The sequence below is a fragment of the Neophocaena asiaeorientalis genome, unplaced genomic scaffold (assembly GCF_003031525.2).
Source record: "Neophocaena asiaeorientalis asiaeorientalis breed wild unplaced genomic scaffold, Neophocaena_asiaeorientalis_V1.1 scaffold46, whole genome shotgun sequence".
Taxonomy (NCBI): Eukaryota; Metazoa; Chordata; class Mammalia; order Artiodactyla; family Phocoenidae; genus Neophocaena; species Neophocaena asiaeorientalis.
In genome coordinates, this window is record NW_020175393.1 from 2724573 (window position 1) to 2736182 (window position 11610).

The 11610-nt window shown below is 44.9% G+C and overlaps 1 protein-coding gene across 8 annotated transcripts in view; it reads left to right on the forward strand.

Moving 5' to 3' along the window:
- ANKS1A (ankyrin repeat and sterile alpha motif domain containing 1A) overlaps positions 1 to 11610 on the forward strand; it is a 186088-nt gene that overhangs the window by 81295 nt on the left and 93183 nt on the right. For all 8 annotated transcript variants that reach the window (XM_024766225.1, XM_024766226.1, XM_024766227.1 and 5 more), the window contains 6 exons: positions 2608 to 2904; positions 3683 to 3758; positions 4043 to 4144; positions 4241 to 4342; positions 5709 to 5905; positions 9913 to 10005. In XM_024766225.1, coding sequence (XP_024621993.1) covers positions 2608 to 2904; positions 3683 to 3758; positions 4043 to 4144; positions 4241 to 4342; positions 5709 to 5905; positions 9913 to 10005 — 867 coding nt within the window. The remainder of the gene's footprint in view (positions 1 to 2607; positions 2905 to 3682; positions 3759 to 4042; positions 4145 to 4240; positions 4343 to 5708; positions 5906 to 9912; positions 10006 to 11610) is intronic.

Here is an 11610-nt window from a genome sequence, read left to right on the forward strand (position 1 = left end):
TTTTTTTTTTTTAGAAGTAATGACCTAGCAAGGAAAAAATGAAAGTGGGTCTCAAGATGAGTAGGAATGGGGATTTTGTGCGAAGCCTTGGGGGAAAATTGGGGTATTTCATCTCAGTCCCCTTCCTTAGTCCAGATTCGTAGTAGTATGATTCTGTGAACTCTTGGGGTGTTGTAAGCACCCATGGTGTGATTTGAAAGGTGTGAAAGAGAGGGATTCCAGGTGGTTGAGAGTTTGTACCCTCCCTGGAATCCCTCTTTTTCTTGTGGGTCCATAAATCCAAAACTTAGTGACTTCTTGCCCTGAAAATTGTTAGGCTCCAAGGGGAAGCGGTAGTAAGAGCTCATTGTGATGGCCTGTGTTCAGTAGTCGAGAGATGTGGTCACCACAGACGTAAACTCAAGAGTATTGTAGTTACCAGAGCATGTCTGGCAAGACTGAAACATAAATAAGATGCTTCCTACACTGTGGATATAAACTGCAGAGTTGTGGTTAGGCCATTTTTAACATAGGCAGGCAGTTTGCCTGGTAGTGATCAAGACCATGCCTTTAGCGAGGCAGCTCTGTGGTAGCTGCTTTAGTTCTGGCAAAAACCCAGAGAAGGCTTTTTATCCCTAGAGGTTTACAGTTCTTCAGGCCCTAATGACATACTTTTTACAGATTATTCTGCTTGTTGGGAGACAACTTGGATATAAAAGAGATAGCAGTGTCTACTTCAGAGTAAACGAGTTTTTTTGGATTGGAGTTTTAATGAGAATAAGCTGACTTTCTTGGCCCTTGCTGTCATGCTAATCTTGAGATATAAAACGCTGAGAATCCTCTTAAACTTCTTTGAGTTTCAACTCTGCCCCAGGATCCCTCTACAGGAAGCTCCTGTGAGTTTTCATTGCTGTAGCTCTCTTTTCTTCTCATGAGAAAACGAGGTGACAGCTCTAAGTTTTTCATGCCATAGCTTAATAGGAAGTGGGCATATGGGTGGCCTGAAAGGTTTGTTTGGCACAGGGAGCCCCAAGGATTTACTTCCAGCCCAGCGTTTCTCCTGCCCTCCAGACTTTCAGGTTGACATGGAATTCGCCCCTTGGACCCAGCTGTATCACAGGAGGCCATTGCTAACTGGCTGTGTTCTGTGGCCAGAGAAGTCTGTCTGCGCCTTCTCAGCAGCTGCTCTCCTGGAGCTGTGTTGGAGCTCAGTGCTGCTTCCTCTGTTTATCTGTGTGCATTTATCTTTGCATGTGGCTCCTGCTACCACCCCTTCTGTCCTTGTTTCATTAAAAAAAAATTTCTTAGCTATCATTCTGGCCTTTTGGGGCCTTGCGCCTAGTAGCCCTGGATCTTTCTGATACACTTGGTGTAGCTGGAAAAAATGATGCAGTTAAATGCCAGATCAAAAGCAGATGGAATTGCATGCATGTTTGGGTAACTTCTAGTCTGTTACTTTTAATATCATTAATAGAATTGACGCAATTGTGGAAACATTTAATCTTTACCTTTTGACCACTGAAAGGTGCATAATATTGACCTGAAGGACACATGCCCTCAGAAGCTTTGTTTCCCCAAAGTGGCAGAAGCCTCCTGGATAAATTCAGGAATCTCAAAATCTTGTGGGAGAATTATTATTTTCATTAAGGCTTCTAAAAATGGAGAGGTCATGGAAATTCCTCTATGCCTGCTCTAGTTATACATTGTCAGTAGTAGTAAAAGAAAGAGCATAATTGGAATGATTAACATTTTGCTTCTGATGGTTGATAAAGCACAAACTTCTCCTGCTTTATCTCAGGTTCTCCCTTTAGTTTGAAACAAAATTGACATCAGAGGACCTGTGGGGTTGTGAATTTGAATTAATGGCAATGTTACAATCTTGAATATTTTGCACCTCTCACACAAAACATTCTGGTGTCTGATTGTATCTTTCTTACCTAAGAAACCTTCTTGGCACAGTTGTAGGTCCTGCATGCATTGGCTGGGGCAGGCTCCTGGAGCAGGCTCAGGGTGGCATCTGGGTACCGCGTTACTCTGTGACTGAGCTCAGGTGCCTCAGTCCCCTGGCAGTGGCTGTTGGCTGATATGTTGAGAGTGATCTTGGGTGCTCTGCTCTGTAACTTTCAATGTTGGCCAATTGATTTGCATGCATGGAGCTACGCAGATGACAAACTCTTTCCAAAAAGCTTGTGTGCGAGGCAATGGATGGTCAGCAGATCCAGAATCAGGACCACGGGGTTGGCTCAACAGAAATTGTAAAACCAGTTGAAGTTTAAATTGAGTCAATGGCAGTGATGTTACGGGCATCCATCTGTGCCAGGGCTTCTCCCCGCGACCTGCTGTGTTCCCAAGGTGGCTCTCCTTGCCGTCTGGAGACACGTCTACATTGGCACAGAGGAGACTACAAAGGCTGAGGTGCCGACTGCTCCCCTCTGGCAGTAACTGGGGCAGATGAGGCTGACTGGAGCAGTCGGGCTTGTTTGCGGGATTCTGACATAGTTCTATTAGTCCCCAAGTGTTGCTGCTATTTTTCTCATTTAAATTTCAATGGTTTTACGTGTGATTACCCCAGTCGTCTGCCAGTCTGCTGGTCACCTTTCTGACATCATCCGCCTGTTGACTCTTTAGAACAATGACAATGAGACGGCCCTGCACTGCGCAGCACAGTATGGCCACACGGAGGTGGTGAAGGTCCTCTTAGAGGAGCTGACTGACCCCACCATGCGCAACAACAAGTTTGAGACGCCTCTGGACCTGGCTGCACTCTACGGGAGGCTGGAGGTGGTGAAGATGCTCCTCAACGCACACCCCAACCTCCTGAGCTGCAACACTAAGAAGCACACCCCTCTGCACTTGGCAGCAAGGAATGGCCACAAAGCCGTGGTCCAGGTCCTCCTGGATGCCGGCATGGATAGCAATTACCAGGTAGTGGGGCGGACGTACCTCCCAGGCCCAAGGGACCTAGTCATTTTGGAAAAGGCACAAGCGCCATGCTGCTGGGCTGTGTTCCTATTTAGCACGGTTCACATCACATGTCAGATGCTTCCATTTGCTGACTCATTGTAATGAGAAACTTTAGAGACAAAGAAACTCCTCCAGTGAGTCTGTTATTTTTTGTTTCTTTTCAGGGGTAATACATGGTCATTATACCCTGAAAAGACATGCTTATGGACTCTCTCTTGAAATTAGAAAACTTTCATTATCTTCCTATACCTGTGTTCCCACTGCCACCATTAGCGCCTCCAAAGTCCCATCAACTTGATGTTGCCGACAGGAGACTTAACATTTCCCTTTGTTGGTAGCTTTCTCCATTCAGATGAATGGCCATTTCTTTGGCTTTGCATCCACCAGACCACATTTGAAGTTAAGGTGTTTTCCCCCCCTTGTACTTTTCTTCTCATCATTCTTTCCACCCAGGAAGGTGGGGTTTTTAGGAGTGTCACCAATAGGTGGTTCCAAGGGTGACAGTGCCGTTATTCATGTGTGGCCTCCTGGTGGCACATCAGACACCCAAGTATGGGCCACAATTGTGGTTTTGGAATCCAGACAAGAAAAGTGGGAAAGATAATGACAGAGGACTTTGTGTGGTTTATTTTATTTTCCTGTCCCTTCTTGTCTACGTCCCGTTTGTCGTGTGAAGCCATGCCAAACCTGGGTCACTGTTCTGATGATATCCTGCTCTGCGCTCTCATTTGCTTTCCAGACGGAGAAGGGCAGTGCTTTGCATGAGGCTGCTTTGTTTGGCAAGACCGATGTGGTGCAAATCCTGCTGGCTGCAGGTGAGAGGTTGGCAGCGCTCTTGTCTACACAGCATGCCAGGGTTGGGATCATTTCCCCCAGGATCCCTGGAGGGGGACTTTTACTGGCTGCCTTTGAACCTAATATGTGTATGTCTCCACTGGTTGATTGCAAATGTACGAAGTTCTTGTATAGCTGGATAAAATATCTTTGGATGAAAACGTTGGTTGTGCTGCCAGGAGCATTAGGTATCCTGGAATTTGACCCTCTTTGAGGCTGGCTTGAAAATTCTCACTCCCCTGGTCCACCTGGTGTGCCTTTCTAGGAATTGACGTCAACATAAAAGATAACCGTGGACTGACTGCCTTAGACACTGTCCGGGAGCTGCCATCTCAGAAGAGCCAGCAGATAGCAGCACTGATCGAAGGTATGGGTCCATCTCCCTGCCTCAGGGACCAGGGGACATGCTGGCTGAACCAAGCCACTGCTATTTGGTGCAGCTTTTTTTGGTCTTTCCATGTAGATCACATGACTGGAAAAAGAAGTGCAAAAGAGGTAGATAAAACCCCCACAACCCAGCCACCTCTCATCTCCAACATGGACTCCATATCCCAGAAGTCTCAGGGTGAGTCGGCTCTCTTCTGCCAGCAAAGGGGCTCTCAGCTTGAAAAGGGTTGAACGTTCTTTGGCAGAATGGAAAATCTTAATTTAAATAATTATTTCGGGGGATTGGGAGTACTTAGTAAGTTCATATTCAAATTCATTTTTTTCCAACTACTATATGAAGTTTTCTTGGGCAAAGCTTAGGCCATGATGGTGGACTTTTTCTTTCCTACTTTATTTTATTCTCTGCTTTTAGAGTTGGCTCTATGAGAGCTATCCTGGGATGTGTGGTAGACAGGATGATCTCAAGATGAACTCAAATCTCAGTGAAACCTTTTTCTTCTAACACACACTTTAGTGCCTTGAGTATAGCTGGCTCACAGTAAATATTTAATGAGTGTCATCTGGTTGGTAGATGTGTATATGGCAGATTTTAGTAGTCTATCATTTGTCCAACAAATGTGGTCTGGGTGCTAGCTTGGGCAGTCCAGCCTCTCCATCATTAGCCAGGATCCACCTTTTCAGATTGATTGAGCAGCCTTTTGGGTCCTAGGTCTGATGAATGAGAAAGACAAAACACTGGCCGACACCTCCCCCAGATACAGATCACAATGAAGAAGGCTCGAGAAACAGAGCAAAGCCAGATACTGAAAAAGGAAAGGGATTTTTCAGAGAAATGCAAGGGTTCAGGGGTTCTCAGCCTGTCTTTACTGTAGAGTCCTTGTTCCCCTCCCCTGGTCACACTTTTTTTCTTGACCTCATAATTTGCTGGTAATGGGATTAGTAGTTCACTAAGCTCTTAGCTTTCAGGGATTTTACAATTACAGTTTTGACTCTTTGCAAGTGACCCAGAGATCCCTGGTCTATAACCAGATCCCTGGTTACTTTGCAGAGTCACAAATTTGGATCCCAGGCGCTCTGAGGTTCGTAGTTGTCTAGTGAGTGAGTTGTAGCTGCACAGCGCCTTCATCTCAGAAAGGCTTCACCACCCTCTATTTTGCTTGGGCACATGGAGGTTCTTGTTAAGAATTTAAAGGGATTACTGAAGTTTTCCAGTTGTACCTTGCTACATCTTATGGTTTAGGTTTATGCTGTCATGGCATTGAGGTATTTGGGAATTTATAACGATCTTGGGAGATGTCCTTCATAGATGTCAAAGGTTCCATATTGAATTGGAGAAAAATCTGTTTATTTCTCAGAGTATGAAGCGCAGATGAAACTCTCTATATTTATTCCTGTCCGTGGAGAAAGCCTGATTTATTTTCCTGCTCTAGGTTAACGTTGGTCAAGTTCAGGTGGCCGAAGGGGCTTTGGGTTGTTCCTGTGGTGGGAAGTCCAAGACTGTGCTGTCCTCTCACCGACTCTCTTGCCTTCTAACCCCTCTTCAGGTGATGTGGAGAAAGCAGTGACTGAACTGATCATCGATTTTGACACCAACATGGAAGAGGAGGGTCCCTACGAGGCGCTGTACAATGCTGTCTCCTGCCATTCATTGGACAGCACGGCCAGCGGGCGCTCGTCTGACCGGGACTCCGTGAGCAGGGAGGCCGAGACGGCGGGAGTGAAAGCTGCTGGAGTGAGGCCTGTACGTGGCTGACCCTCTGCACCGGGGTTCTGTTGTCCACCTCTGCTCTGCTGGGGAGCGGGAGAAGAGGACGTGCGACCCCCAGTGCCAGCTGTGTTTCAGGGGCCTGGGTCCCACTCACCCTATTCTCCTGGGGGCTCTGCACCATCTCCCTCTTGCTTAGTGTGGTCAAACTCTACAGCTTGCGTTGAGGTAGAATTTTAATTTTTCCAGTTTCAATATAACCTGTTTGCATCCTTCTATTACTTTTTTGGCCTTAGAGTAAATTGAAGCATTTTATTTCTATTTAGCCTCACTGCTGCTTCTGTCTTTGGGGTCTTTGCTATATATTGTTTGTTTCTTTCGGGAGTGCAGTTCCGCCGATGAAAGAGCTTGCTAAATAAGTTCCTGTGAGCCCTGAGTACATGTTCACCTTCCATTTGCCCTCAAAAACTTATCCATTTGTATTTGGACAGATTCTGTGTTCAGCAGGGTTGTAGCAAGGCTTAATCAGACAGTGTATGTATTAGTATGTACATTCCTATTTTTCCCATAGTTATAACCCCTCCAGCCATTGAAATAGTAGGATGGGGACAACCCTGAATTTTTCCCTCTAAAGGTCAACCTTCCCATCTGACTGCTTCTTTCTCTAGCCCTTGCTTCTTCTTCTTCTTCTTTTTTTTTTTTTAATTTTTATTTATTTTTTTTGGCTGTATTGGGTCTTCTTTGCTGAGCGTGGGCTTTCTCTAGAAGGATTAATAAGACAGTGTATGTATTAGTATGTACATTCCTATTTTTCCCATAGTTATAACCCCTCCAGCCATTGAAATAGTAGGATGGGGACAACCCTGAATTTTTCCCTCTAAAGGTCAACCTTCCCATCTGACTGCTTCTTTCTCTAGCCCTTGCTTCTTCTTCTTCTTCTTTTTTTTTTTTTAATTTTTATTTATTTTTTTTGGCTGTATTGGGTCTTCTTTGCTGAGCGTGGGCTTTCTCTAGTTGTGGCGAGCGGGGGCTACTCTTCGTTGCGGTGCACGAGCTTCTCATTGCAGTGGCTTCTCGTTGCGGAGCATGAGCTCTAGGCGTGCGGGCTTCAATAGTTGCAGCACGCAGGTTCAGTAGTTGTGGCATGCGGGCCCTAGAGCACATGGGCTTCAGTAGTTTTGGTGTGTGGGCTCAGTAGTTGCGGCGCATGGGCTTCAGTAGTTGTGGCTCGTGGGCTCTAGAGCGCAGGCTCAGTAGTTGTGGCACACGGGCTTAGTTGCTCCGTGGCATGTGGGATCTTCCCAGACCAGGGCTCAAACCTGTGTCCCCTGCACTGGCAGGTGGATTCTTAGCCACTGTGCCACCAGGGAAGTCGCTCTAGCACTTGCTTCTACTTCTAGCCTTATACATTGTTCTCCAGACTCCTTACCCCCATTTTCTCTCCCAGGGTTTTACTGTGAGCCTAAGCCTGAATCAGTGGTCCCATGGCCCTTCCTTCCTGCACTGTTGAGGTTTTGAGCATTGCACTTTTAATGAACAGGCATTGCTCTAACAGGATCCCAGTGATAGTCCCACCTTGAGGCATATTTTCAGGTGTATATTACTTCTTCCTGTTGGAGAGGCTGGCCCTTCCCTTTTGGTGCAAATCTGGCTTATGACCATTTTGATGATCCTTTGGCTGCCTGGTGATCCTCAGGCTTTTCATTAATGCCCTGGGAATGGCCTGCTGTTTTTGGTGTTCTTTTTTGTTCGGCTCCTTGCCCTGCCCTGGGATAGTCCCAGCATTTCAGTATGGATTTTGGAAAGGCCCACCAGTCTTGTGGTAGACCCCCTAGAGTGGGTGTTATCGAGGACTGTGATGAAACTCCTTGTCGGTGGTGAAAGCAAGTGCACGTGCCGAGCACCGCTCACACAGTGCTTCTGCAGACAGAGCTAGGGTTTTTTTTGTGTTTGTTTGTTTGTTTGTTTGTTTCCACTTCTTTCACTGTTAGGTACAAATGAATTAGGGAAATCCAACCTGTGGAGGAAGGTGTTGCGTTCAGTGGCACTTACAGGTGATGCCCATTAGAGGGAGCTGGAGGCTTTGCAAGAAGAACACGGGATTCCTGAAGTAAGCTTTGAAGGAGCAAGTTCCTGTGAGGCTTAGCCACTGATTTACACAGGTTCTTTGTTCATCCCATGATTTACACAGGTTCTTTGTTCATCCCACTGTAGTAATCTAGCCTCCTATGGTCCTGCTAAGTAGAAACTGATACATCTTGGGGTGCATGCTTTGCCAGTTTTACTTGACTATGTTGTTGCTGTGCTGCCTTCCTGGTCCTTGGTAATTAACTGTGGCCAAGGGACTGTTCTACGTCTGGTAAACACAGCGGATGGTATCTGTAAATCAGCTTCATAGTTCCAGGCCCCTGGGCCATAGTTTTCACGGTAGAAAAGACCGTGAAAGACCCATACTTCTCTTTCCTTCCAGGGTCCCTGGTGATTACCTCTTCCACAAGAGCCTTTCACATTGTTCTTTCTAGGCTCCTTTAGCCTTGGGAAGGCTTCTAGGATGAGTCATTTTTGTTGTTGTTACGTTTCATTTTGGTTTTCCTCAGCTCTTTGTGTCCCACAGTTGGATAACTGGTGAGATTATGAGCCTGCTTCATCTGCTGTTCCCCTCCTTACAAGGTGGCCCTGGACCAGGCTTGTTCCTACGCTTCTGGAGCAAAGAAGGGTGGGGAAAGTAGACTTAGTGGGAAATCTGACCTAAAAAACTTTGTTCGGCTTGACCATATGAACTTGTTTTGGAGTCGTATCAAGATATAATACCAAGCAGTAAAGCGTGTTTAACAGAGAGATCATGGATGCCAAGTGCTAACTAACCCAGCGGCTCCTAAAACATGAGAAGTGTCTTTCCTTGCAGGTTTCTCTGAGGCTGTCACATAATTCAACACTCACCTCCACACCGACGTGTAAAAATACTCTCGTTCTAGCAACACAGTGGACTAACCTGCAAGCCAGGGAAGGAGCTGGCAGGTCAACTCCTGTTTCAGGTTCCTACCCCCTTCCCTGTAGGAACATTGACTCTCAGGCAAAAATAGGACTGTGGGATATAAAGACACTAAAAGTACAGCAGGGACAGTGGCAAAACTCTCTTCAGCCTTCTTTCACCAAAGATCATTCTGTGTATTCCTGAAACTGTCTACCCATGATCTAGATAATCCCGTCTTCAGTGAGTTTCTTGCTCTAGAGTAGGGGGTTGGTGAACCAAGGCCCACAGACGACTGCCTGTTTTTGTGAATAAAGTTGTATTTGGAACATAGCCATGCCCAGTCATTCACATATTTTCTGTGGCTACTTTTGTGCCCCAGTGGCAGAGTTTACTGCAAACCCTAAAATATTTACTGTGTAGCCCTTTAAGAAAAAGCTTGCCAACCCCTGCAAGGGCAGATAACTGACAAACAGTCCTTTTTTAAATGGGCTGAGATGAAATAGGGTTTTCATATGCTAATAACACATAATAGTAATCATTGAAGGAGGTGACCAAGGATAAGAGACAGTTCTGAGGTTTGAATAACATTCAGGTTTGAGCAGGAGTTGATGTTTTTGTCCTTGATTGCTTTCCTCATTACTTCCCTAATAATTTTGGTTTGTTAGAACTCTGACAAGTTGATTCTTTTGATTTAGTGGTTCCTCTTTTTAGAGTAGATTGGAAGTTGAGCCACTGGTTTTCCTATACTCGAGTTTGTGTATCAGTATCATGAAGGACATTTTCTGATGAGGTAGTTGTGTGTTTTCAGTGCTGATATTTCTCACTGTGGTCAAGGATATGACAGAGGTGTTTATAGTCTCTGCTACAAACATCAAAGAGCAATGCTAATTGAATTGTGTATGTGTGCAGGGTTCTCCATCTTGTTCAGTTACTAAACCTTGAGTTTAGTCTTGCAGGGGAATTCTTTACATTATTCTTTTTTATTTCCAAAGACTGAGATAAGAGTAAACCAAAGAGTTAAATTCTTGAAAAAAGACGTAGTAAAATACTTATTTTTTCTCTTCTACAGAGGGAACGTCCTCCGCCTCCAGCAAAACCACCACCCGATGAAGAGGAGGAAGACCGCATAGATAAGAAGTATTTTCCCTTGACAGCTTCTGAGGTAGAGGGTTGAAGGTTTACTCCCATCACTGAAATATGATCTTTTGGCAAGTGCATCAAATGCGTGCTTAAAGAAGACTTTGCTTTGTCATTTTTTTAATCACTTCTTTGGATTAGTAAATTTGCATTGTGTATATCAGTAATCCAAAATAGGACCTTTCAAACTCACTCAAAAGTACTGAGCAAGGAATTTTACTAGGCTCTCTAGCAGATGGGCCAATTATTGGGCAGCCGTGCCACATGGGAAGCCAAACATGCACATTCTCCTGGCTCCATTAGGCTAAACAGTCTCACTTTTGGCTCTTGTACCTGTGTTGTCTTTTGATACAAGGTGTGGAGTATCCCCCTAATCACTGTTCTCTAGACTGGGTCAGATTAGCAAGCTTTGATGCTTGTGACTCAAAAGGCCTTATTTCTGTTTTTGCATTTTCCCTCTTCATTTCATATGAAGAATCTGCACCAGGACAGACATGGAAAATGTCATGAAAACTCAACTAGAAGAGAAATAAGAGTCATGGGGGCAGGGGAAATCAAAGGAGGTAATTTGAAAAGAATAGTTCACCTTTTCAAAAAAGAAATGTTATCCTGGGGCAAATAAATAGTCAACCTTCTCACTTAGGTATATGAAGAAAATCATGTTTTCCTTAATCTTTCATCTTCACAATGCTCCTTAACACTTCCTGCCATTCAGAGAATATATTTATTGAGTGTTTATTCAAAATATTATATAATTTCAATAGTTTTTTGTAGCTCATTCAATGCCCTATTGTTCTTTAACTTAAAAACCAGCTAACATAAACTAGTCAATTAAGTCTCATTACTTTGTCCCCAGAAGTCGGAGTTAAGTTTTTTTTACTGCCATGGGCCATCCAGTGAGACAAGTTCTTTTATTTAATATAAACGTATGCAACCAGAAGGATGACATCAGTTTGACAAAATGTATAAATACAAGGAAGCCCTTTTTAGAATGTAAAGTCAGCGTTGGAGATAGGGATGATTTCTGTGCTAGGTACAAATTCTGTCCTTATTTCTTTCTATCCCTTAACTACAAAATACTATCATGACTCAACTAAGGGGTCTCTAGAATTACAGGCTCTAAGGTAATAATACATTGCCAGCAGATACAAGCGCATGTAGTAAACCCCTACACGTTTTTATGTAGAGGTTTGCTTTATTACTCCCTTTTTACAAGGAGAAACCTAGTAATATAGAGCGTATTCAGTTGGGGCTGGGTCTATGTAAATGCCCTATACCACCTCTTTAACAAGGACTTGGATTAAATTTTCTGGTGCCCAAGGATAAGGGCAAGGCTCCTAAAGAACTATTGGATAACCAGCACTTTCTTTTCTCCCAGGACTTTCTAGGGCATACAGTTTGGCAATAATACTGTATCAAAAAGTAGGGGGAAGGCTTCCCTGGTGGCGCAGTGGTTGAGAGTCCGCCTGCCGATGCAGGGGACACGGGGTTGTGCCCCGGTCCGGGAAGATCCCACATGCTGCGGAGTGGCTGGGCCCATCAGCCATGGCCGCTGAGCCTGCGCGTCCGGAGACTGTGCTCCGCAATGGGAGAGGCCACAGCAGTGAGGGGCCTGCGTACCGCAAAAAAA